The sequence below is a fragment of the Brachyistius frenatus genome, unplaced genomic scaffold (genome assembly GCF_029030835.1).
Source record: "Brachyistius frenatus isolate BFR_SWC_R1_liver_20210118 unplaced genomic scaffold, ASM2903083v1 Contig_1, whole genome shotgun sequence".
NCBI classification, from domain to species: domain Eukaryota; kingdom Metazoa; phylum Chordata; class Actinopteri; family Embiotocidae; genus Brachyistius; species Brachyistius frenatus.
In genome coordinates, this window is record NW_027210600.1 from 1,013,224 (window position 1) to 1,039,815 (window position 26,592).

The 26,592-nt window shown below is 41.2% G+C and overlaps 1 protein-coding gene across 1 annotated transcript; it reads right to left on the reverse strand.

The window, feature by feature from the left end:
• Nucleotides 1-6,156: 6,156 nt before the first annotated feature.
• alp3 (alkaline phosphatase 3) lies at nt 6,157-25,999 on the reverse strand. Its single transcript, XM_069690946.1, has 11 exons — nt 25,930-25,999; nt 22,174-22,290; nt 21,801-21,916; nt 20,585-20,759; nt 17,975-18,147; nt 17,660-17,800; nt 15,470-15,539; nt 12,002-12,136; nt 9,800-9,991; nt 6,950-7,066; nt 6,157-6,774 (listed from the first exon to the last, which is right to left on the reverse strand). Exons 1-11 carry the CDS (start codon nt 25,997-25,999, stop codon nt 6,458-6,460), a joined length of 1,623 nt encoding a protein of 540 aa, XP_069547047.1. The 3' UTR covers nt 6,157-6,457.
• Between the last annotated feature and the right edge of the window lie 593 nt (nt 26,000-26,592).

Consider the following 26,592-nt stretch of genomic DNA (forward strand, 5'->3'; position numbering starts at 1 on the left):
ACAGCACACAATGCACGAGATGAGGGCTCGTGACTGAAAGAAGAAAGGCCTATTGTAAGGCCTATTTGTATGCCTGGTTGCAGGTTGCCACTGAAGCATCTTCATTCTCGTCTCTCTTAACGCCCACCAGGACTCTAAACTTAGGCCCGCGGAGCTGCTGACCCACGAGGCCGCCTCTCCACTGCGCCTATTATCTCTTATGGAGAGCAGATCCGTCCGGGGTCCTCTGAGTGGTCTTTTCAATTCATCCCCCACAATAGGACAGTGTAACAGCCTCTGAATGGGTGCTCAGTGGGTGCTCGGTTACACTGAAAGACACTAAGAACGGAATTACCCACCTGTACCTGTAAAAAAATAAATAATGATGTCTGATTTAATCTGAACCTATTTTAAAGAAGAAAAATATGAACCACATGTGCAGGGTGCTGAAAACCAGTAGGTATCTGGACCAGTTTTCCTTCTGTGCGCCTCTGGAAAACAAATATTAGAGCGCTGTAATTAATTTCATGTCTTGCACGTTACAATACTCCGCCCACAAGTTGCCCCCCCAAAAAATGTAATTACGCATGTTGCAATTTAGTGGTCATTAGTGTCTCCTGTTCATTGCATGCATACGTTTAGAGGAAAATAGACCGACGCGTTTGCCGTTGTTAGACCAGTTCAAGTTGTACAGTTGTACAACTGGTCGCGAAAAGAGAATTTGGATCGACGCACCAGCGGCCATTGTTTGTGCGTAACGGCGCGCGAAGCAGCTTGAGGGGCAGAGGTGGAGGGAGAAACTAAATCCACGTATGCCAGGTGTTTTCCCACTGTGAGTTCCATCATAAACATATTGTGGCTCACCATCGTAAACTACATTTGGAGAGTGAATGAGAGAAATAATAATGACTGTATGTGCAGCATGTGTTACTTTACTCATCACAGTCAACACGTGGGAGGACTGTCATTAGTCACACGGTTCGGCACATTGTTTGTCTTTTCATGTGTTGTGATTTTACAGTTTGAACCGTTGAACACTGTTAATCTCCTGCAGCTACTCTTCTGCTGCAGTGCGCACTCAACGCTCATTTCATAACACACCAAAGTTGCGGCAAATCCAGACCTTTATCCAACAGGCTGATCAGCCCTGCCTGTCCGGGGCACACGCGGCTCTGTATCTGGTGCTCTAGCGCCACCCAAAGGACGGCTGGAAGCATGCAGCCAGCTGTGGGAGCCACGGGAGAGCGGAGAGCCTGTTGCGCAGTAGAGTATGAGACTGCAGAGCTGAGCAGGGGGAAGGGGACATGAGGAGGTGTCCTTACCAGAGCCTCAGGACACGGTGTGTTTAGGCTTAACCATTTCCAGGCATTCTGCTCCTATGAAACACAAAATGAAAAGGTTACTAAAAAAAAAAAGAAAAAACATATAAGAAATAAGCAGCATATGACAGAACTATGAATATATGCCCCCTCTTATTTCCAAATATGCTCCGTAACGTGTGAAAAAAACCTACAAGCACAAATACAGTAAATACATAATTTTGATATTGAAATGGAAAATACAAGGAAAACTAGGGTGCCACTCTTGTTATGATTACTGTGGAAGAAAATGCTGGGAATAGCTATTTATAATTATTACTTTTAATACTCATAATTAGGGGCATCATAGAGTGTGTGTGTGTGTGTGTGTGTGTGTGTGTGTGTGTGTGTGTGTGTGTGTGTGTGTGTGTGTGTGTGTGTGTGTGTGTGTGTGTGTGTGTGTGTGTGTGTGTGTGTGTGTGTGTGTGTGTGTGTGTGTGTGTGTGTGTGTGTGTGTGTGTGGTGGAGGGGGGAAGATGCACTGAGCCCAGTGAAGGACAGCCCTTGAAAAGCCTGGGATATAGGCAATATTATGTGGAGAAAGAAGGGATGAAATGTTCAGACATAAAGTCACAGATTGCTGCAACTTGTTTAAATATGCTATGAACAGTTCATTAATCTAATATTGAAAAATAATATTTCTAAAGATGCATGACAGCCATGGATTAAGAAGAGGGCCCACAGGGACTGCTTATCTTGGGCTAAACCCCTCCTCATAATATCTGAAGTTATTTAGCAATAAAAGCAGCAAAAACTCAATTTCTCTTCTCCGAAAAGCAGAAGAAAGCTTTTTTCAAGGAATCAGTTCTCAATTTCCCCTGATGTATGATCAAAAGCATTTCAGCCATCCACCTTTAGAAAACATGTGTCCGAGGAATATTTCCAGTCTTTTCAGAGGAGAGATCTGCTGTGCTGTGATCAGCCTGAGGAAGGATTGGACAGCTGCCCCACCCACCCACCTCCTCCTCCTCCTCCCCCGGCTGAGAAATGTGCCCGTCCTCCTCTTCAGAGAGCCCAGAACTTGAGGCCGGTGATGAAACAGAAGCTTCCTGCCAGCAGACCAGACAGGCCTTCACCACTGGTTCCAGAGCATCAGGCTCGTGGGGCTGCAGATGAGAAGGAGATCTTGATAAAAACGCTCGGCAGATTCAGATTCTCGCGAAGGGAGAATGAGGACAAGGCGGCATTGCGGATCTGCCCGGCTGAGCAGCGGGGAGCAACGGAGAGACAGATGATGACCCGGGCTGAGAACCAGCTGGAGAGCCCCCGGTCTCCAGCGGCGAGAGGAGATAGTCCTGTTCCCTCAGGGCTTTGAAAGAGAACCGTGGGCCGCGGAGGAGAAGCAGAAATAAATGTGGGCCCGAAGCAGGGGATCTACGATGGACAGGAGTTTCAATCTGGAGCAGGAGACTGAGAAGAAGAAGCCATGTATGGAAAAAAAACAAAAAAACACCTGGAAACAACCATTCAAACATCGTTTCCACAGTTAGAGTTAAATACATTTTAAAAACATGATTTAAATCTGAATATCAGTTCAGCTTTATAATACCAAACACTCTCATTGTCCCCAAGTACAACTACAGTGTGTGCCAGGTTAGCTTAGTTTAGCATAAAGCACAGAAACAGGTAGCCTGTCTCTGTCCAAAGGTTAAAGATAAAACTCTAGTTGTTTAAAAGATTCAATTAATTCAATATAATGTGCTAATTATTTAGCTTTAGAGGTGCTGGTAGGTGGATTCTGTTACCTTTGGACATAGCCATTCTGACACTTTTTTCCACTCTTTATGCCAAGCTGAGCTCACCATGTGGTACCGATCCCCTTACTAATGCTCAGCAAGGAAGCCATATTTCCTAAAATACTGAACTATTCCTTTTAATATCTTTAAAAAAAAAAAAAAAAAAAAAAGTCAGAGCTTGTCAAGCCGGTAGGTTTATTATTGTTCTTGGAAATTGGAGATAAACAATGTCATGATAAGGTCCGGCTAACTTGTGCCCTTCCTCAGTGCTTTCAGTGTTTGGTTACATGATAACAGGTGATTATATTTGCATCACAAAATCTCTCATGAACTGAACCGAGCAGCTGGAAATGCTGAAGAAGACCGTGAGATGTGGTCAAAATATCTGGCAACAGTCTTTGGACCTTTTGTTTAAAATTGTGTTCAGTTTCACTGTCAGGTCAGTTTCAAGCTTTGGCTGATCTGAGCGACTGCTGGAAACTGATAGTTTTGTAATGAAATGATGAAACTTCCTTTATAATTCTTTTCTTCAGATACAGAATAAGAGAGTAATGAAATCATAGACTGTGTGTATAACTGTCCCTCTTCACCACGTCCTCCCGGTCCATTAACATGACCTCAGCACAAGACAAAAGACAGAACAGCCCGTCTTTCATCTCTCAATCTGTTGAGCGTCCCTCCACCATATGATCTATGAACGACTTCTCCATGAGTGTGTGTAAAAGATGAGAGCAGGCCTATCATCTGAAACTAAAATGATGGCCTCCGGCTACTCTAAATGAGCACAAGGAGAGTCAAAATCAGCTTTAACAAACTCCTAACCCCAACAGATGTCCAAAATAATTACCACAATCTGTCAGCCAAAGACAAAAATAGATGATCTTTAAATATTTTGCATTATTAATGGCCTGCTGTAGTAATGTCATCAAACTAAGCCGCCCCGAACCTCAATTAGCGCTGCGGATATTGGAAGAGAAGATCAAAGGAACGAGTCATTTTTAGATCTCGTACCACTGGTTAGAAAATGATTAGGTTTATGAACTGAAATCTCCCGTCCAGTATCAGCATCCTGTGTTGTATTTTTTGTGGCAAACATAGAAAGGTTTCATGATACAGATATAGATTTACAGGCTGTTTTTGAAAACAGGCCCTTTAGATGTTCAGCTGAACTCAATCTGCAGCCAGACAACAACCTGGAGAAGCTCGGCAACAGATCGTGTGGCCCTCAAAGACACCTGATCTTCATGGAGGAAGAGACAGAAGACACCAGACAGCCTGAATCTACAGAGGAATTATGGAAAGTTCTCCAAGATGTTGGAAAAACGTTCCTGCCAAGTAGTTGAAAAACGATGTGCAAGTTAATTGGTGAATAAAAACTAATTATGGCTTTTAGTCGCGAACACTTTTGCATATGTAGAGTATTGTTGGATGTAATACAGGAGTATACATTTGTTTTAAAGTATTGTGTCTTAGAGTAGGGTCATTTTTCGAGTCATAAATAATATGATGAGAGGATTGAGAACACTCTCATGTATGCAGATGAAGCCTTAGCATTAATGTTGGAAACAAGCAGTAAAGGCCGGTATCGCTGATTATTGAGTTGTATGTTGTTCTTATCTTCACTCAAAAAGTCATCTGACTCTCAGCAAGGAAACCGCTAACCATACCCAAAATGATTTATTTTAATTATAATTATGCTGCCCATTACATTAGTATCTTTAAAGATGTGAAACTTAAAGCAGAAAATCCGTTTGTTGTTGAAGCTTGTGCTTGTCACTGTTTAAATGTAACCACGTAGCTTCACATTTGGATTGTTCAAGATGAACATAAAGATTTTGTTCCTTTACGGTTCAGGAAGTCTGGTAAACATGGCTGCTTTCTTAATATTGAAAATGTGCATCTTTTTACCTGCCGTTTACGTCCCGACTCACAACATTCATTTGGCAGTATGTGCTCAGGTTCTGATCCTTGTTTCTGATTGGTTCTCCTGTTTGAATTCACACCGCCGCTTGTCTGCCAATTAAATCAACGTGTACTGCTCCAAGCAACAACACCAAAACGACTGCACATGTCAGATAAGATGAAGAGATATTTAAAAGAGTCATTCAGGAACCGGTGTAAAAACCTGTGAGCAGCACTCAGCCCTGTTGATAGTTCATCATCACTCAGCATGAGTCCACCTGAATGTAGACCTGGTTTGAGCTTCTGGGAACATTTGTCCTTCAATGAAGTCAGTTGTGATCTACAGACTTTGTGATCTTATTTGGTGGTTTAAAATCTAAACATTTTAATTTGAATTGAACTTATACTAAAGAACTGTAATAGTTCTGTTGGGCAACGCAGTATCACAACACAATGTGAAATAGACACGCCGATCCACTACAGCAAAACGTGAAATAGCCACACGTTGCACGGGTATGTGCGTGAAAGTTACACGATTTCCTTTAGTGGACACAAATGATACCTACTGCATGTGTAGAGCCATGTGATTTACAGGAAAATGAAACGTATAGCTAAAACACGTGGTTGGGGTTAGGGTACACAAAATGGTTGGTCTTGGGGAAAGAAAACATGGTTTTGGAAAGAACATGCTCGGGGTTAGGGAAAAATATAAACATGTTAGGAAACAAATAACAACTCAACAAAAATGTTGTCATTTCCTGGATTTGACCCCCCATCGTACCGCATGACAGTCTGTGACTGATGTCACCCCTCCTACCTCCTAAAAGTGCCAAAAAATGTCTTTTGTTGCCTCTGTTGCAGGACCTGTCACATGATCCCACCTCATAACATTTACTTGCGTGTAAGTTTCACGCTTTTAAAATATGTAACTTTCACGCCCTGACAGCCCAAAACGTGGCAACTTCAAGTTTTGTTGGGAGGTTTACACACCGACTAGTTTACATTTATTTTTTTTAAGTTTAAAACATTTGTCAGAAGTGTAATCAAATACAATTAGTTGCATTACTTTGATGACGTTTTTTTTTTATTTTTTTATAATTACATTACTTACTACATCTTCAACAGGGTAACTAGTAATCTGTAATATGAAATAAGTGACAAACCAACACTCTAATCCAGGACTGCTTTATTGGTATAAAACAGGGATTCAGTAAAATGCCAAGATAAAGACAAGATTAATTTCCAATCTTTAGGTGTTTTTTAATACAATGACAAGTTCCTGTCTTGAGCAGACTGAGATTCAGCTCCTGACTTTGGTGAAGAGACTTTGCTAGCAGCAAGACAATCCTGGTACAAGAAGACACACTGGCACACATCTGATGTGCTGAATGCTTTTAGGCAATGTCCACAGCTCTGTGATGCTGACCTCTGGCTGTGGACTCACATCAGTCACATCAAGGGCTCCCTGAGGAAAAAGGGATCTTACATGAGCACCGTGAGGGCCAGGAGCACACTGAGGAGGCTACTGAGCAAAACCACCGACGCACGAAGCGGCCCGGCCCCGTTCCCGTCAGCCGTGAAGGTGGTGTGAACCGCAGGTGGAGCGATCTGCCTCTGGCAGTGCCTCAGGTCGCCGCCCACGCAGGCGGCGTAGGCCATGGCGTGGGCGATGTAGTTCTGCTCCTGGACTCCCTGGAAGAGGTGGGCCATGGGTCCGCGGGCCAGCACCGCCACGTCCTCTCCGCTGTGGGTGGTGGACTTTAACGGGACGGCAGCGAACTGCACGTAGTCTTTAGTTTCTGGAAACGACACAGAAATGTGAGAAAGGGGTTCCCACGCATGGACTGGTTTGAATAAATACTTTTATATTAACAATGAAGCATTTCCAGTTTTTTTTGTCCTTAAATTCACTCCAGATCTTTCGGTCCGTGATAGTCTCGTCATATAAACAAAGAGATAATGAGTGTGTCTTACTGGTGGTGACATTGCGGAGGTCGGGGCGCTTTCCGTTAATGATTTTGTGTCCGGGCCCGTTGCCGTACATCAGCGTGGTGTAAGGTTTCATGTCCGTGGCCCACAGTGGAGACTTACCTGGAAAAACATTATGTTTGATTTAACATCCTTTTTTTTTTTTCCTTCACGTTGCTTCTTTCCGCCATAAAGTGCCCCACACACACACACACACACACACACACACACACACACACACACACACACACACACACACATGGATTTCTGGATCCCAAGGGTGCTGCTGGAGGTCTAGAGCTTGTTGAGTATCTCGGTGTTTCTCTCCAGATGAGCCGTTAGCCCGGTGAGGCTCCCACACTGATGAAGAGCGCAGTTTCACAAGCACACTAATCACTGCTGCACCGCTGGGAGGAGGAAGAGGAGGAGGGTAAAATAAGGATAAGACAGGAAAGAGGGAGTAGAAAGGGGGGAGCAGCAAGACATAACCATGGCTTAATCAATACAGGCTTTGAAGACTGATGGTGACATATTTGTGTATTTAGACCTGACAAGATAGTCAAAGCCTGCAGGCAACAGGTGGATGGACATTATATTGGTAGTGATGAGTAATCTGTATTAAAAACACTTCACAGTTCATTACAAAATAATACTACAACTCCTTTTACTGCAGTATCGGCTTTGTTACCTCATCTTTTAGTCTTCTTTTAGTCCCCCACGAACACTAATAGTGGACCTTCTCCTCTTGTCTTCCTGTCCTCCATCGATACAGTATATTTGTATGTTAGCCCGTCTATTCGAAGTAATTAAACTGCAGTGTTTGGACTGCAACCTCAAGCGTTACTAAATTCTTGGTAACTGACCCACCAGCTAAATGTGTAATACAACCATGAGTTGGGGTGACCAGGTGTCCCACATTATGAGGGACTGCGCAGCATTTTTATCCCCTGTCCTGTGATCCACATGTTGAGACAATGTCCTACTTTTTTGATTGCTCTCCTTTCCAAAATGTGGACAAAGATGTTCCCACGGAAACCAAAGACGATGCCAGAAGGATCAGTAAACAGCAGCTGATGTAACTCACGTTTACCACACTGCAGCACTGACACTCATTCAGGTCAGCAGACCGGGTAGGAAGCTGCCTGGTCACCCTACCATCAGTCCACTGGAGGACACGGTGTCAGTGTCAATTAGGCGTGAAAAGTACATGCATGACTGACCAGGGTGGAAGACAGAAGTCATGTGATGAAGTCCGATAAAGTTTTGGATTTTGGATGGAACGAACACAATCGCAGGACTTTCACCCGGGAGTCCAAACGCTCGAGTCCGTCAGGAAATAAAGGCGAACGTCGATTTCTTTTAGGTAACTTCCGTCAATTAAATACATAATACATTTAACTCATGTATGTTACGTATCTTATGTGGCATCTGTAACATTATATAAAATTAATTATAAACCATGTGGCTTTTGGTGCCTAAATCTAAAGCAATTTACTTTTCTCACCTCCGTTAAGCAAAACATGACAGTGACACGGTGTCCTCTGGTGGACGGATGGGTGTATTACATGCTTTTGATGTGAGACCTGGTTGGTCAGAAGACATTTTAAGGGCAGCTTCAACAATAACACATAAAAATCTAAAATTTTGGAACAAACATACATTTTTTTGTTTTTTTTATCTGTAGGTTTTAAGCATAGGTGGCGCTATAAAGAGGCTACTGGCCAAAAACTGTCTCTGAAATATTTCAGGAATTTAAAAAAAAAATAACCAACAAAATCATGATTTGTTTGCGCAGCATACTGGCAAAAACTAAAACTCCCGACTAACAGTAAGATATTACTTATATGCTTTTAATAATGATATTTGGTAACCAAGGCTACCTGCATCATTTCCTTTACTAGGCACCCAAGACCTGAACTTAGCTGTAAAAGAGAGGAAACAAGGTGTGACAGTTTTTGTTGTTGTTGTTGTTTGTTTTGTGGCGATCACAGTTCCTGTTTAAAAGTTAAGCAAAATATCTCCAAGGAGACGAGAACCAAAACTCTTCGCACAGCTAAATGGCATTTGAGTGAATTGAGCTGTGGAAGGCTCAATTTAGCAACAGGTTTTTCCATTAATGATGTTTTTGTTCTGTTCAGTGAACGACAACAGTAAAGTGAAACAGCTCAGTGGACTCTAGCCACCATTCATTTTGTTATTTACACACTTCTCTCTGTGACATATCAAAATGTCTTCTGTGGGGAAAAAAAAAGGACATCCAGATGAAGGAGAGAGAACAGTGAGGAAGAGGAGTATGAACGCTCGATAAGGAAACCCTCCAAAGGGAGATGAACGGGGGGGGGGGGGGGGTATGGGATGACAGAGCGAGGAAAACTGTAAGAGGAGAGAGGGAGGTGTTGGTGTTGATGGTCGGAGACAGGTAGAAGGAAGAGAGGTGAGGGGGAAGCGGGGGACTGAAATAGAAAGGCGAGCGGGAGAAAGGCTGCCAGCTATATGCGTTTACCCACCCTGTAATTGTAGGGGGAGAGAAAGCAGAGGAAATGTCAAGCTGCTGGTGGCAGAGACACACACACACACACACACACACACACACACACACACACACACACACACACACACACACACACACACACACACACACACACACACACACACACACACACACACACACACAAAATGCCACCTCGGGTGTCCATTGTCATGGCAGCTAAACACCTGCAGGGGGGAAAGGATGGATGGAGCGCTGGGTCAACGGGAGAGAAGAACAACATGTGCAGAAAAATAACTGCACAGATGAAAGCCTTGTACGTGATTCGAAATTAAAGCCCTCTACACAGGAAGTCAGTTCATATTTACCCAGAATGCTCTGCCCCCGAAACGGGAATCCATTCAGTGTAAGAGGGTGGGAGTGGTCAGCCATCACCACAGTGAGAGTCTCGTGCTCTTTGGTGAGTTCGAGGCCCTTGGCGATGGCGTTGTCAAAGGCAACCGTCTCGTGGAGCGCCATGTATGCCCGGCCGTTGTGGTGAGCCTGGTCGATACGCCCACCTGAACACAGGGAGGAGAAGGTTGAAGAAGGTTAGAGAGGAGGGCTGCTGGGAAGTAAAAGGCTTCTGGTACTGGTTGGTACTTAAAGTAACAGAGAACAGTTGATTCTTACCCTCAAATGTAAGAAAAAGTGCGTCCAGTTGAATGAAACCAGGTACGACTGATTAGTTCTGTCATTTCTAAATATTAAAATTATGCTTATTCAGTAAGACAAATAATCATTTTATTAAGCAGTCAAACATTTCCGGAGAAAATAACCTGATTCAGACAGTAGAGCTGTAGATCTACGACTTGAGATTTGGACTCGAGTCAGACTTGAAGCACAACGATTAGGTTTAGAGATTTGAGCTGGTAAAACATTGAAACAATTAAAACAGAAAAGAAAGCAACAGGTAGATTTTTCACAACTATAATATTCCATCATGGAGTCTTACACATTATAATAACTTTGTTATGCAAAAAAACAAAACAAAAAAACAACAACGATTACAGAATTGTTCAGAGTGTAATTTGTAATTCGTTATTCTAATGAGCAGCATTCAGAGACCCTAAACGCCGGCAGGGCATCATTCATTTGCTTTTACCGTAACTCCTCACAGACTTGACTGAAAACTTGCTATAAAAAATAACTTGAGATTTAAACCTTAATTTGTACTCGTCTCAAATGACTTCAAACTCAATCTGAACTTGTCTCTTGAGATTTAACTGACATTTGTCCTCAATGACTGTAAACGTGATAAAGACTTGACTCCCACTTGTCTTGAATGACTTCTGACTCGACGCAGGGGAGTCTCAGATGACGACACTTGACTTGGACTTATCTCGCAGGACTTCTTCAAGTCTTTCTTAGTACTTGACTTAACTCTGTAAATAATTCATGGCGCTGACTTGATGCAGGACTCGGACTTGTGTAGCTACTATAAATTAAGACTTGAATCTTGAGTGATTTAAGAGTTCCCTCTGGTTTATCCCAGATGAATTAAAGCTTGACTTAATTGAAACCGGTTTATTTTAAATGACTCGAGACTTGACTCTGGCTTGCCTCAAACGTCTTGGTACTTGACTGAAACATGGTGGAAATCACTTCACACTTTCATAAAAATGTAGTAAGAGGACTCGACACAGGACTCCGATGACTCCGGTCTCGAGTCTGACTTGTCTCGAATGAGTTGGGACTTGATAAGACTTCAAATCGGGTTTGAAAGCTATTATCTACTCTGCAAAACATCCAAAGAACTGTAATCCATCTCTGAGAGGGAGAGTGATTTACATTTCATTGAGCTATCCAGACTTATTACTGAAGCAGATGTGAAGCAGAAAGATTTCGAAGTTGAACCTTTTCTCCAGCGGAGTGTAATTATTATGTGTTGTTTTTTTTTACTCCCGTCCCTCTCCAGGAGCTATATTGGAAAGTGAAGTTAATAAGTTGTGATCTCGGCGAGCTGTCAGTGATTGGGTGCACCATATGCCGGCTTCTATTTATACATTTGCCTGTTATTTTAGAGTCATTGTGAAGACGCTCGCCAGCACCGTGCAGTCCCCAGGCAGCAGCCTCAGATTAAAGGAGAGATGGATGAGGAAGGCCGGTGAGGCAGCTGTGTGGAACAGAGACACATCAGGCGAAGCGCACTCCTCCTGCACACACTGCGGCAAAACTCATCGAGCTGTATGCAGAATCAATGCCAAGTCACCGGAGCTACTGCAGGTACACACTGTTCTCTAACATCACGATGAAGAAGCGCAGACCACGAGCATCACCTTTAAGCAGCACGCGTCAGCGCTCAAAACACATATTGATATTTTAGCAAACCACAACAATTACTGCAACGCAGTCATTTAATTGCCTGTAAGGTTCCCTTTGTGATTATTACAGGATCAGTGTTTTAATTGATCCGCCTGGACCAACCACAATGTTCTCCTTTCCTATTTTTGGTCAAACCTCCGTCTCTCTGGGGATTTCATTATCCCGTCTTTGATGGATGATGCAATGGGCGAAGCTGCTGTCCTCACCCTCCACTAGCAGGAAGAAGCCTTTAGGGTTTCTCTGCAAGATGCGGACGGCCTTCTCCGTGGTCTCGACGATGGACGGATCCATTTTTGGGTTCCTCTCTGTCTCAAAGCGAAGATCACCAGGTTCGAACAGCGCTGGAGGGGAGAGAGGTAGAAAGAAATTCAAACTACAGTTTGTCAAATTCCCCGGCCTACAGTAGAGCGGAGGTGCAGCAGCAGCGAGGAAAGTCCTGTCTTCCTCCTACTAACACTATTTTCAGCACACAGGAAGCAGCGGAAAAATCCAAAGTCTCTGTTGCACTCTGTCCAGAAAAAGCACGATGACTGGATCTCTACATCTCCTCCACACCATCACACACACCATCACACACACCATCACACACCATCACACACCACCAAGAGGACTAACATCATGACACATCAAACACACTGTGCAATACCTGCAAAGTTAGAAACCAGCCAGTACTAACAAACATATTTCGAAAATCGTTCGTTTTGAGAGGGGTAAATAGGCTAAAATATTGAAAGATGTACATTAACATGATTGTATCAAAAGTACAATATGTGATTTTTCCTGCCAAGAATGAGTTAGTTGACCTGCGGCCTGAACTTCAAAGCAGGATTTGCGGTTAGCGAGGTAACTTCATCTTAAACTCCGGGTTCTCTGTACTACGAAGCTGGTTCACTTCTTAAATAGACAGATATATCGCCATGGCAACTTATACTGCAGAGCTAACCTGCTCCGGAGCAGGCAATGTTAAAGATTTCAAATCAGAACGTACAGAAGTATCGCGTACTGACCAATCAATTCTATCCGAAAAATGTCATCACGAGTCGCAGAAGTCTCTGCGTGAGACGGTGAGAAAGTCAGAGTGATCAGAGACCAACAAACCTCTTGGGCTTTCTCTGGCCAGTTTTATGTGACATATAAATTCTATTTCATGGCGTTTTTTATTGATGTTCATTTTACACCAGAAACTGACTGAAGCTGAAACTTGTTGTACGTATATGACAATTCACCCCTTTAAATTATTTTTATATTCATTTCTTATTTGTTCCTCAGTCTGTTCTGAAATGATACATGTCATGAAAATACATCTAAGAATACATGAATAAAATGAAAGAGACACATAATTAGAGTCAAATCCTCCCGTGCACTTTATGGTAAGATGATATTAAGCCTTTCAACTTAGGCTACACATCCATACAGTCTGCGATTTATAAAATTTTTTTACAGGCGCATCCCTCCATCATTCAGCAGCTGCAGCTGTGCTGCTTTCAGATGGATTATGTGTTTAACTTCCTCATACTTTCCAAAATTATAGTTTGCTATAGTTTCTGAAATATGTCGCTCGGCTGTCGGTACACCTGTCCATGTTTGTGATTGATCAGATGCTGCAAACTCGTCAATCTCAATCTCACGATCTCGTTGATCAGGATTTCTTAAGCCAGATAACAGAAAGACATCCTGGGTATGTTGAACCTGCTACGTAGTGCATGCCTCGGATGTTTACGGTTTCTTTCCACGTGCACAGAGTAACTTATGGGTGAAATGTGAAGCTAATTCAACCTAAAATAATTGTAATTTGATGTTATAGAAACATATTGGCACCATTTCTGCTTAAGAACATGTGTAAGCATGGTGCTGTTAGGCATTTCTTTTTGTTGTGTACTACTACACGGGGTGGGGAACCTGCCGCCACAGTGAGAATACTGACGTACGGAGACTTCTCCTGCACAATTTTATTTCATAAATATTAATGAAGCAAAACTCACACGTTCTGTTGAGACTGACAGTATGTGATTTTGTTTATTTCTTTTATTTTGCGTCAACAGAAGAACTATCACGACAGTTGTTTATTAGACTTGTTTATGCACTAGACTAGGCGTTGAGATTATACAGTAGTTTATGCATTCGTTTACGAATTAGTTCCTGCATTGATTCTGCGCTGCACTACATTTATGTATTAAGTCTGTGTACTGACAATGCTCTGTGTTTATGCAGAGTTTCTGTACTGAGTTTATACACTGGGTGCATGCACCGTATGCAGTGGGTTTATGTACTGAATTAGGGCATCAGTTTGTTTTACTGACTCGGATGTCTTTAGGCACTTTCAGTTACACAAGGATCCAAATCTTTGATAAAAAAAACAATGTCCACTTAAATACTCAAAAGGAATTGAATGCTCCTCTTACATTCTGAGAGCAGTGAGGAAATAAAGAGCCCTGAATGTAGTCTGAGTCATTTAAATCGCACCAAGGGACAGAAAGCTAATGTAGATTTCACTCCATGTCTTCTGCATGTGTGAATAAATGACTCTTTGCTGGTAAATTCCTCATAGCAACTTTACAAGCTAATGGTAAGCCAGTAGTTTATATCTGTCTCTCAGACTGACGCTATCACCGTCCATGCTAAAGTACAGCTCTTCCCTTACTTTCTGTTTTACTTGTCAAGAGTACAGATGTCCCACAAAGCTGTAGTTCCAGTTCAGATCAAGAAAAACTTAAAAAATGTCAAATTAATGTTATTAAAACATAAATTATTGCTGCATATGTCAGCTCCAGGGTGGTGTTATTGTGCGAGGCTCACTGGGACCCGTAAATGGAACTGAGCCATAATTAATGCCATCAGTTACATGTGTTTTCTGCTGCTGAGCTAAGTGGAAGAGTAAATATAATAATTTAAATGTCAGGACACTTGTGAAGTCAAATTGTGTTAAACTAACTTTAAAGCAATAACTTATAATAACATATTGGGAACATTTCGGGAAACACGTTTATCCACTTTCTTGCGTAAGAAGATGACATCATTCTCGTTTCTGTGCATTAAATATGAAGAATATGAAGTCGGTTAGCATAAAGACCGAAAACAATCTGTTTTATGGTCTGCACAAAACAGAAGAAATAAGTGAGGCACAACTTGTTAATCAGTGTGTCCTTGCTTCCAGTCTTCATGCTTATAGCTAACGTTATGGCTACTGGCTCAAGCTGCTTCTTTAAGTGTATTATTTTCTAAATTATGAGTAGATACGGTTCAAACACATTTTCAGAAGCATTTATATGATCATGAATATACCTACTTTGCAAATGCAGTCACTATAACATACAGTATTAATACAGTAATCATATGAAATTAACACCAGAATATTATAAAAGCAGTAATTACAGTAAACACACGATGTACTGACCACCGATTTTTTTTTTTTTTTAAAAAACGTGCGCTGTGCATGTTTTGACACCTTGAAAACATGAATTAGGTCAGCAATAGTAGATTAAGGTAAAAAAAACAACAAAAAAAGATTCATCATTCAGGACTGACATCACTAATACAAAATGAAATGAGCACGTTGGTGAGAGAACCAAGGACACCACAGGTCTATTGATGTTGTGTTGTTTAAGGGCCAGATGGGAAGCATGGTGTCACGAGGAAAGAAATGTGAGAGGAAGGAAAAAAAAAAAAAACCTTACCCATGAGGTAGTCTGTTTTTTCAGGGTCAACAGCATCAAAATCTGCTTTATTCCACACATAGCGGGCTACCTGTAACAAAGAAAAGAAACATTAACATGGTAAGTTGGAGGTAGTAAAAGTCTTTGTTTGTTGTGAGTCACTGGATGAGTCACATGCTTGTGTTTAGTCTTCTATTACTCCGTTCTCTCAGCTGACAGTGTTTATGTTTACAATCTGAATTAATGTCAATCTTTTAAAAGAAAAAAATCCACACAGCGTCACGGTCAAATTAACTCTGATAAACACTCCAACTGCTCCAGAGGATGATGCCTGCAAACAAGTGCATCCCTCCTCACTGCTCCTTCTTTCTGGTAGCAATAACAATGTTCTGTATGTACATTTAATAAATTCATTGTACAAAACAAAGTAAACTATATTTTTTGCAGACTAAAGGAAGCAGATTTTCATGAAAAGTACAAAAAACGTCTCTCACCACTAAATACATTCCAGCTCTGTTTCTACCTCTAAAAAAAAAATTGTCTTTCAAACAAATAAAAGGAGGTAAAATTCCTTTGTGATGCTCAGTGGATCGAAAAATTAATAAGAATGACTCAACGACAATACTCAAGTGTCAAATTTCAACCAAATCTCCAGCAGAAACCTTTAATTGTTATTTGTAAAACGGATGACAGTTTTTCATATTTTCCACGTGGGACATGTGATCACATGTGAGATGTGTTAAAACACGTTGCAACATGTTTTTACACCATGAAAACATTCCCAAAACAAGTTTCCCGTGGGCAAAATGAAGGTTTCACGTGTCAGAAAACCGCCAGAGCAAAATCACATTTCAACAACATTTGGAAGTTTTTTTTGGTTTAGTTTGTGTCATCTTTAAATGAAAGATCTATTCTTCATCGTCCAAACAAGGTCAGTACACATGCTTTGTCTGCTACATAAAGTTCCTTCATTATGGTAGATGTGTAGATTATGAGGTAATTGAGCTAGTAACATACCAATAGTATATCAATAAACAGCTAACATAACAGAAATGTCAGTAATGTTATACTATGAGCCACCTTTACAAGCTACAGCTGGCCACATTGACACCTGTTTGCTCACCAGACTAGAAGAAAAGTACAGAGTTAAGCATCAAACTGCATTCCCAGAAAACAACACCAATGTTAGCTCCTGATGGCTTCTGCGTTTCAGAACGTTTTAGTTATTGTTGTCTTCATCATAACAAGGAGTTAAGAGTACGCTGCTTCTTCCTCTCGTGTTGGACTGAAGGCCGACTGGATGCTACAGCGACTGACTATCACCTCTAGAGGCATAAAGTGGTATTACAAGCTGGGACGGGCTGGAGCTCGCTGGCCAGCCGACTAATTTCAGTCAACATCAGAGCAACACCACAAAGACGTCTGACACAACGGCAACATCGTTATTTCGTCACCTTCTGTGGATTCTTGTGGTTCATTTTTAAATGTTTTCAACTAAAAATCGTACATATTTTACCTTTGACAACCTACAATGTCAGCTGTAATACAAGTATGCCCTCATGCTTGTATTTCATCTAATGCAGCTAAAGAAGGTCAACCACTCAACAACAAAACACAGCAGTATATCACCATTACCACAGGGCACAGTTACATCACAGTCAGGGTGGGGGCTGGGGAGAAGTTCACACAGTAGATAGCATCAGACACAGAGCTTTTCCTCTGGGTGCCGTTACTCTCAGAGAAATCTGAGCCCTGACATTAAAATAAATAAATAAATAAAATGTACTTTGGTACACTTCAGTGTTCTGATTTCACACCATCTCACATTACTGAGTCATTTTGCAACCCCCGAAGCAGTTGTTACGAGTTCAGTTGTTTTCCGTGTCTGGTTAAACAAAAGTTGAATTCAATTTAATCTATATAGCACCAAATCACAACACAAGTTATTTCATGGCACTTAACACATTAAAGTCCTTACAACAGAACTTTATAACATTATACAGAGAAACTCAACAATTCCCACATAAGCAAGGAGGGAAAAACTTTAAGGGAATCTCTTTAAGGGAGAAAAACCTCCAACAGAGGGAAGGAAGGAAAAACTCCCTTTTAACAGGAAGAAACCTCCGACAGAACCAGGCTCAGAGGTGGGCGGCCATCTGCCTCGACCGGTCGGGGAGAGAGGAGAGCAGAGAGAGAAAAGGACAGTGTTACCTTTCCAACTTTCAAGCTCTGCCACTCTTTGATTAGATTGCGTCCGTCTCTTCTTTTGCCCCTGGAGGAGTAATCCCAGGGGTACTCTGGGTCCTTATAGCCCCTGGGGGTCATGTACTTTCTACCGCCACCAATGATCACCTGGACACACACACACACACACACACACACACACACACACACACACACACACACACACACACACACACACACACACACACACACACACACACACACACACACACACACACACACTTACTTAGTGGCAATTCAGCTGTTGTGGAACCAAATATAAAGTTAGAAAGAGAGACTGACGTCAATGTCTGTGTTTTCGATGAGCTGGGAGGCGATGTCGGTGCAGCCGTCCTTCTTGGCGGCTTCGGGCATGTCAGCATCGCTGTACCACTTCCTGCTGGCGCTGTGGGCGTAGGTGGTCGCCGGGGTGGCGTGTTGCACCCGCGTAGTTGTTACAATGCCAACAGACTTGCCTACGACATAAATACAGCACAATAGAGTATTCATGCAGTAAAGAATACACCCCCTGCTGTGTGTTTGTGTACCGTGAGAACGGATTTCATAGTCGAGTCATTAATCAACAGCGTTCTCCACCCCCTGTAGAGACTGTACATATATTGCAGTTAGGTTGATGCATAGTCTAATAAATATAGTTATTGTCCTTTGAACATCGTGATGCCTGACATTCGTCTTTAAATTGTCCGTACAGGCCCCAAAAAGATATTAAACAGACACCAATGTACACCAAGATAGGAGGGATTGACTCCAACAATTTTCACTGAGACTTTATCAAATTTCTACAAACACAAATTCATAAAAGTCTCATTTGAACAAAGGTATTATCATATAAAATATAAACACGGTGGATTCAAATTGATTTAAAGTTAGATACTCCTGTTCTCATGCTGCACAGAAAGTCACTGTATTTATTCTGCAGATTATGCTGATATATCACGACTGAAATGTTCAACCACTCATGCCACATTTTGGTGAATGCACAATTCTATCAATTTTTTTAAATATTGGGTGATGCTTTAGATTAGTCAACAGTGTTGTGAGCCCGAGAGGTCGTGGCCCTCAGGTGGGACTTCCTAGCAACATATAAAGGTCAATAAAACCATTCGAGGACCATTTGTAAAATGTTTTTATGACATCAAATAGAGACGAGCTTCCTTGTTCTTTGCACCACACTCACATCCACGCACCTGAGCGTCAGTCTGTGCTGTGTCTGGGTCAGGGCCACGACTCGGCTGTGTTCGTTATGTGATATTTATGGTGTCTGATAATGGTGGAACATGATAAGAGTGGAGGTGCTTCCCAGTGCAGCACATGATCCTGTCGTGGAACCTGAGGCTCCGTGCTCCCCCGGTGGCCCCTGTAATACCACTGCTGCCGGGGCCACCGCCGCTCACAGCAGAGCGCTCAGCTGTAAAATAGGGTTTTTGTGGAGGTTGTACAAGACCTGAGGGATTTTCTTTTGTCAGGAAGCGGAGCTAAAGCGTGACACGTGTCAGGTATATCTGCCCGCTCTTTGACCAGGATTCACAAAATCCTATTTGCTGCTTCTTTCACGACATGGATTGAAGACAAGCTGCATTCTTATCTGCTGGGTGTCATCTGCACGGCAATGAGCTCTACTTCTTCACATGAGCCTGTTTACATCTGTAGAAAATTACCATCGTCATTAGTGAAACATCTGCTCTATTAGTTCATCCTTTTCTCATTCATCTTCATTATTTGACGCATTATTGTGTAAACATTATGATAATGGTATTCTTGTGCCATCTTTTACTTAGAGTTTCACTCCGAGGTATTTTCTTACATTTATGAGGATTTAATATGACCACTGTATATAAAGCATACTGCTGACAATTTGCCACTAAAGGGTGCTTCTGCCAATGTGTTTGTCATTCAACATTAAACGCAGTGGTAAGGAGTTTTAAGGACACTTTTTTTTTTTTTTTTGCTTAAATCCACTAAATAAGTTAAATTAACCAACAACCTGTGCATTCACATTTAGTTATTTTTGTGGAATATTTTCTGTTGCAAATTTCCTGCCATGGCAAAAAAAAAAAAAGATGGGATGACTGTTCTTAAAGTCAAATTTAAAGCAACATGGCATCAAACAAAAGCGTGTCAGACACCCACCAGTCCACTATACCGTGTCAGTGTCACGTTTTGCAGTGGTTATGTTTAGGAAAAGATCAGGGTTTGGGTTAAAATATTTGATTTTATGTCAGAAAAAAATTTCTCCTTGGGGATTAATAAAGTAAATACCTACCTACCTACCTAATATCATATTAAGTTAAATACAGTACTTTACACAAGTAAATTACTTATGTTACTTAAAATCCTCGACTTTTGCTTTCTCGCAGACTCGACCACTGACTTTGTGTTGGTTTCGTCCAACCACCTCCTGACATGGACTTTATCACGCTTTATACTTTGTCACATGACCTCCTTCTTCAACCCTGATCGTACATGCCTGTAATTCTCATGCCTACGACTCAGGTGACTCTGTGCCCTCTAGTGGACTGATGGGTGTATTACATTTTGTCAAAATGCCATGCTGTTCAAAGCTCTGATCGGCTTGACAGTTTCTTCAACTGAAAAGTATTCAATGAGCACAGCATCAGACCCAGCCGAGTTTATAAAAATAAAAAAATAAAAGTCCTGGGTCATAATTCAGCGGTCTGGAAGCAGGCTGATGGGCCTATGATTCCAAAACAAAAAGTCAGGAGCACCAGGTTCATGCTTTAAAGGCATCTTTAAGTGTGGATAATTAATGTTTGAGAGCCCTCTCTACTCGCTCTCTCACTTAACTGTCTTAGAATAAAAAAAAATCTAAAGGTCATATGAAATAATATACATGCAATAATTTACATTGTAGTGTACATGTGGCGACCGTACCGGCATCTTTGGCCCACTTTAAGATGGACGTGACCTCGTTGCCCTTCTGAGTTCTGCAGATGCCGTTGCGAGCGGCTGCGTTCACGCCGATGACGTTCAGGTTGGTTTTCACTCCGCACAGATACGCCGTGGCCGTGGCCGCACTGTCGGGAATCTGGAAGTCCACACTGTAGGTCTGCACAACAAGAAATATACATGAGCTTTAAAAATACCATAAAAATGGGCTTAATTGGCCAATAAGCTGAATAATTACAATACTGCAATCTGTCAAATCACTGCTCAAATATTTACCATTTTTACACACCCACTATTAATATTAGTTAATGTATGTTTGAATCTCGGTGTATTTTTGTCTTTGTAAAGATTTTACCAAGTCTTATTAAGAGCTGCAAAATTATAAAATAGATTATTGATTTGCATTAATAACAGTGTAGGTTGTGCAGAATAACAGAAGGACAGTGATACAAAAATAAAAAATACAAGGCATGCACTATGAAAACATTGTAAGTATAAAAAGATACCATAATAAATGCATAATATGACAGGGACAAAAAACAACAGTTACAGGACAACACGGTTACTATTATTCAAGCTGGGTAGCACCGTGGCACCAAAGCTGTTAATTTGCTAAAAAAAAAAAAATCCCCAATGATTTTTTTGGGAACATATAGTTTCTGCATTCTGGCTCTGTAGGGCAGGATATAGTGTTTATAATGTATGCTAGATCCATGTCTGTTCACAATGCACAAATCCAAGCACACACTCCCACGCTGAGGAAGAATTGCTGCTATCCTAATATATGCAAAATTGACTTGCCATAAAGATACTCCATCTCACAGAGCAGATGTACGGCCGCGGGGCTGATCACATTCATATTCACTACTGAAGGTCCAAGGATGGAGGGCGTTCCATCCTCTACAGATGTAGAATAATGTTCAGCCCATTTACAAAATGGACTTTGCTCAATCACAAGACACATTTGTTCAGTGAGCACCTCTAGTTGTTTTCTCAAATTAAAGAAATGAATGGATATGAATGCACTTGGCTACACATTTGTGTGCAGGCAGTTGTCCATTCATTGATTTGAATGTGCGTGTATGCAGTGTGTGTGTGTGTGTGTGTGTGTGTGTGTGTGTGTGTGTGTGTGTGTGTGTGTGTGTGTGTGTGTGTGTGTGTGTGTGTGTGTGTGTGTGTGTGTGTGTGTGTGTGTGTGTACCTTAGCCAGTCCCACACTGGGGAAGGTGTCCATGGTCATCACTGTCTCCTCCCCGGTCTGGTTCTGCAGCTGTCCCTTCAGGATACGAGCTGCCGTGTAGGTTGTGATTCCCATCCCTGAAGCACACAACACACACAAACAATTGAATGTCTCTGTCTTGCTGCAAAGATCAAAGTCTCACTGTACGTTGCCACAACTTCTTGTTTGATTTGAAATATTTGTTTTTGGTGATGCAAATTGGTAGAACAGACAGGAAACAGGAGAGACCGGACCCAAGATGATATAAAAAAGATCCTGCTCGTTTGACCTCTTCAGCCAGGCAAGGCTGTCTAGTGTTGTTAGTGAAAGGAACCGACTGTGTTGTGTAACCTACCATCTCCGAGGAAAAACAGGATGTTCTTGGCAACATTGGTGTTGAACTTCCTGTCCAGTACTGACTGCAAAGACTTCCTGGCCTGTGACCTCCAGAACTCTGGGTTCTCCTCCTCAACTGTAAAACACACAAACTGGTGTTAGTCCACGAATAAAAGTATGGCAGCACTGTCTTGAACCAATATAGTAAAAAAAAAAAGTGCAAAAATGGGTGGACATTAATAGACCTGGGTGGCGTGCCCAAGCAAAACAATACTGTTTGTACTTTTAAATGTCAGACATATTTTACTGTTTAATGCAACATTTCCTGCTGAAGCGTGACTTTCAGTCATCAAATTAGCAATTAAGCTTAATTCACTTAAAAAAAAAAAAAAAAAAATAGGTGTAATAAACCAGATATGGACATATTGGTTGGGGGAAATGCAGTGAGCTGACAAATGCTGCAGGTGAAGCTCTTATGACTTTCTTTTGACTTGCTCACCTCCAACACCGCTTTAAATGCATGAATCATTAAAAAAAAAACAGCAATATTTTTTTCTGATAGTATTTTTTACTTTTTAGGACATGCAAAGTGATATAAAACAATTTATTTTAATAAATATAATTTTGGCCAAGAAGAAGTGTCCACTAGAGTGAACATCATACAATCCTGTCATAAATGAATCATGATAATAAAAATAATCACATTTTTCCAAAGTGTTATTAATCCTCTTTAGGCATAAAGAAAAAAATATTTTATTTATTTTAACGCACTTTTTCAGTTTTTATATATCTAGTCATGTGGACATCATGCATTTGAATCGTCAACTCATCAATTTTCAATTACTCATCACTGCCACTAACATCATCCTAACTTAAGTCGGATAGTATTTGCTTCACTATCCTGCAGGTGTTTCTATCATGCCCTGCACTTCAGCTCTACAAAATTGAAAGACAATAACTGACATTAACATAATGAACTAAGATAATGGAATTAATCTGCACAAAAAAATCTTTTTTGGTTTCAAAAACTGAAAGTTACAGTCAAATAACATAAATTCAGCAATTTACAAAGAAAAAGTTAAATCAGATGAAGAATTTCCAAGAATTCAGTGATTATTGGTTATTTCCTCCCAACAGAAAGTCAGTACTTTGAAATGTTAACAAATATATTACTCCTTAGTCATTACTTGATGCAGTTTTTTGTTTGTTTTTTTTTACCTGCAAAGGTCTTCTACTATGGAAGAATTTGCAAGATATTCCTGAGCTGCATGGCATTTCTGGTCTCTTGTCGGCTATCTTGGTTTTGACACATTTGGGGTATTAGTCAACAGACTTATAATGGTTTGGCCAGTGGGTGGCAGTAGATGGGGTGACTCATTAGCTTCCACTGATATGCAACTCTACCATCAAAAAACAGCTTTTGAATAGCTGTCCACTGTAGTGACCGCTATGCATGAAGGGGTTAAAGTAACCAAACTAACTTTGGTACGTGGTGAAGATGAAAAACAAAGAGCACCATGCCAGCACTGCAATGGCTATAGGCACAGATAACCCCCACTAGGATGGAGAAATGGTTTCTACCAGCAACATTTTCTATTTAAAACACCTCAGGTGAATTCCTCATCTTTATGAAAGAACACTCTGCTCGAGTCTGGCCAGTCCTTGCAGGAAATCACCGATCTCACTCGAGGTGTAACTTTACGCTTTGAACAAACTTCAAACTAAAATGTGACGGATGCGAGTCAGAGAGACGTTCACTGTTCATCACTGAGCAGAACAAACAAAACTCCTTTGGGACTTGAATGCTTGTGTGTTAGGATGTTTGTTTGTACCAACAGCTGTCACACCTCACTCTCATGCTCTCTTATCTGCTGTCAACATTTAGTTTGACACAGTAGTCCGCTGTTACACAATGAATGCTGATAACAGGCAGTTGCACAACTTCACATGTACCAAATGTGCTGATTTTAAAAGTTTGGAAGCCTCGTACAAAAGAAAATGGAAAGGAAAGTGTTTCAAGGATGAAAGGAGAAGTGGAAACGAAGGAATCTTTCAGGAGAAAAAAGGGAGACCGAAATGAGGACGTAACAGAGCAACGTGAGAGGAGAGAGTGAATCTTGACTGGCGCATAATTAAGTTTTAAAACAGTAAGATAGAAAAGAAGTCTAACTCGGGTGAAAAGAGAGGAATCTTACATCAAACTCGATATGTTTTGGTCGCTCTGATGTTGACTGGTTTGTGTGAATGCGAGACAAAGAAATGCAACAAGAAAAGGCAAGATTTTACATAGAGAAAGTATGCTGATGAAAATCTGCAGCAAAACTCGAAAAAGCTGAAATAAATATGTGAAAATGAAAGAACTAACAGAAGATAAGTGTCTGCTGACTGAAAGCAGTTGAAGGTTATGTATGAACAGTGGAAGTGTTGAGGCTCTTCAAAGAAGATGTCAGATCTGAAAGGGTTTGAGGTGTTCAAATGTCAGCTGGAGAGGATGAACTCAAATGTAGAGTTAAGTCATTAGTGGTGAAAACGGCTGAACTGTCAGCTGAAGGGTAAGAGATGAAAGCAGTGGAAATGTCTTTGGAAGTGTAACAAATAAATGTGTTGAAATGTCAGTTAACGGGGGGAAAAATGGGTTTTGATGTGTAACCACTGAAAGCAGTTGAAATATAATTTAAAAAGGGAAAAGATGAAAGCAATGGAAATGTATTCTTAACTGGACTAAAAGCAGTGGAAATGTCACTTAAAAGAGGAAAAACTATTAAAGCAATGGAAATGTCTTTATAACTGTACCCACCGAAAGCATTGGAAATGTCACTAAAGGGGGAAATAATGAAAACAAAGGGAAAGCCTTTATAAGTATGAGCGTCGAAAGCAGTTGAAGTGTCACTTGAAAAGTAAAAGATGAAAGTGTTACGCGCCTGAAAACGGGGAGAAATAATCACAAGAGTGCTGCAATGAACGCGTTCACCGGATTCACCGGGTTTACAGGCGGAGACGAAAGCAATCGATCTCCGGATCGATGATTAGGCTGCTGAGCGGATGATTGATTAAACAATAATTAATGAATTTTGAACACAAAAATAGATTAAATCAATAATTAATAAATCACTCGATATTTCAACCTATTTATGAATACGAATGGACTCTTTTAAAAAAATATTTATACTTGTCACAAAAGCAGGTGTCCTTTTTTTTAAATGTCGCCGCTGGAGTCAGTGGACATGTCCGTTAAAAGATCAAAGAAAGGGGACATGTCCTGTTAAAAGATCAAAGAAAGGGGACATGTCCGTTGACGTGTAGCCACTGAAAGCAACTGAGGAGCAAATGGGGAAAAAAAAAAAAAAAAAAGCAGTTGAAACTCAAGTTCACTGTAAGACATGAAGACTGTTTCAGCTCCTGAAGGAGGTGAAACATCAGTCTGATCGGAGTCAGTTGTTCAACTGGTTCAAGTGTCAGTTGACTTGTAATCAGAGCGGTTAGTGAAAGAGTAAGTTAATGAGAGACGAAGGATGAAATGTGACCTCGATGTGAAGAATGAAGTATCTGCTTTGAGCTTGAAAGGTTTGATAAGAAGCTGAAAAGCTTATAAAGATGTGTGGAGGAGTCTGAGCTTTCAAAATCTGAGCTCACGAAAGTATAAGAAAGTCGGAACTTCCAAAAAAAAAAAAAGTGCCCGCAAGAACATTAATAATAATAATAATAATAATAATGAGCATTGTGGAAGTAAGCACGCCAATGAAGTCACAACAAAACCCTTGTTTCTCTCTCTTACCCTTGGCGATGGACGATCCAAGCGCCACCAGCAGACACAGAGCTAAGATGACCACTTTAGTCGACTCCATCAGGCTGAACGTCTGCTCCTCCAACCTTCACGAAGACCAGCTCCTCCAACCTTCACGAAGATCAGCTCCTCCAACCTTCACGAAGATCAGCTCCTCCAACCTTCACGAAGACCAGCTCCTCCACTGAAATAATACTCGTGTCCACGGACACCAGCTGCCAATCATCTTTAACAGCACGCCATAAATGCATAAACACCAACAGGTCTGTGGCGAAATTATAACCTTCGACTGAGGAGACTTTCAAATGGAAAAAGGTCAAGTAAAAAAATAAATAAATGCATTTATAACCTGAAGCTAAATGATAAAAATAGCAAGCAAAGAGTTGAGATTGTGTACACGTGTCCGTTTGACCCGCTGAACAGTGTTTGATGAACAGCTTAAAAAGTAAAGAGTAGTTTTTAATGATAGTATTTGATGAGAGTAATTATTAATGCGTTATATGAGCCTGTGCTAAAGATCAACGGGAATGGAAGTGAATGCAGCAAACATCTGTGGAAAGAGTGTGTGTGTGTGTGTGTGTGTGTGTGTGTGTGTGTGTGTGTGTGTGTGTGTGTGTGTGTGTGTGTGTGTGTGTGTGTGTGTGTGTGTGTGTG

Excerpts from the sequence above, each read along its gene's own strand:
- alp3 (XM_069690946.1), bottom strand. The coding sequence starts at position 25,999 with ATGGAGTCGACTAAAGTGGTCATCTTAGCTCTGTGTCTGCTGGTGGCG. Across the intron at positions 18,148-20,584 it reads AAAGTGGGCCAAAGATGCCG|GCAAGTCTGTTGGCATTGTA; the intron begins GTACGGTCGCCA and ends TTTATGTCGTAG. Across the intron at positions 9,992-12,001 it reads CTTCTTCCTGCTAGTGGAGG|GTGGGCGTATCGACCAGGCT; the intron begins GTGAGGACAGCA and ends CCCTGTGTTCAG.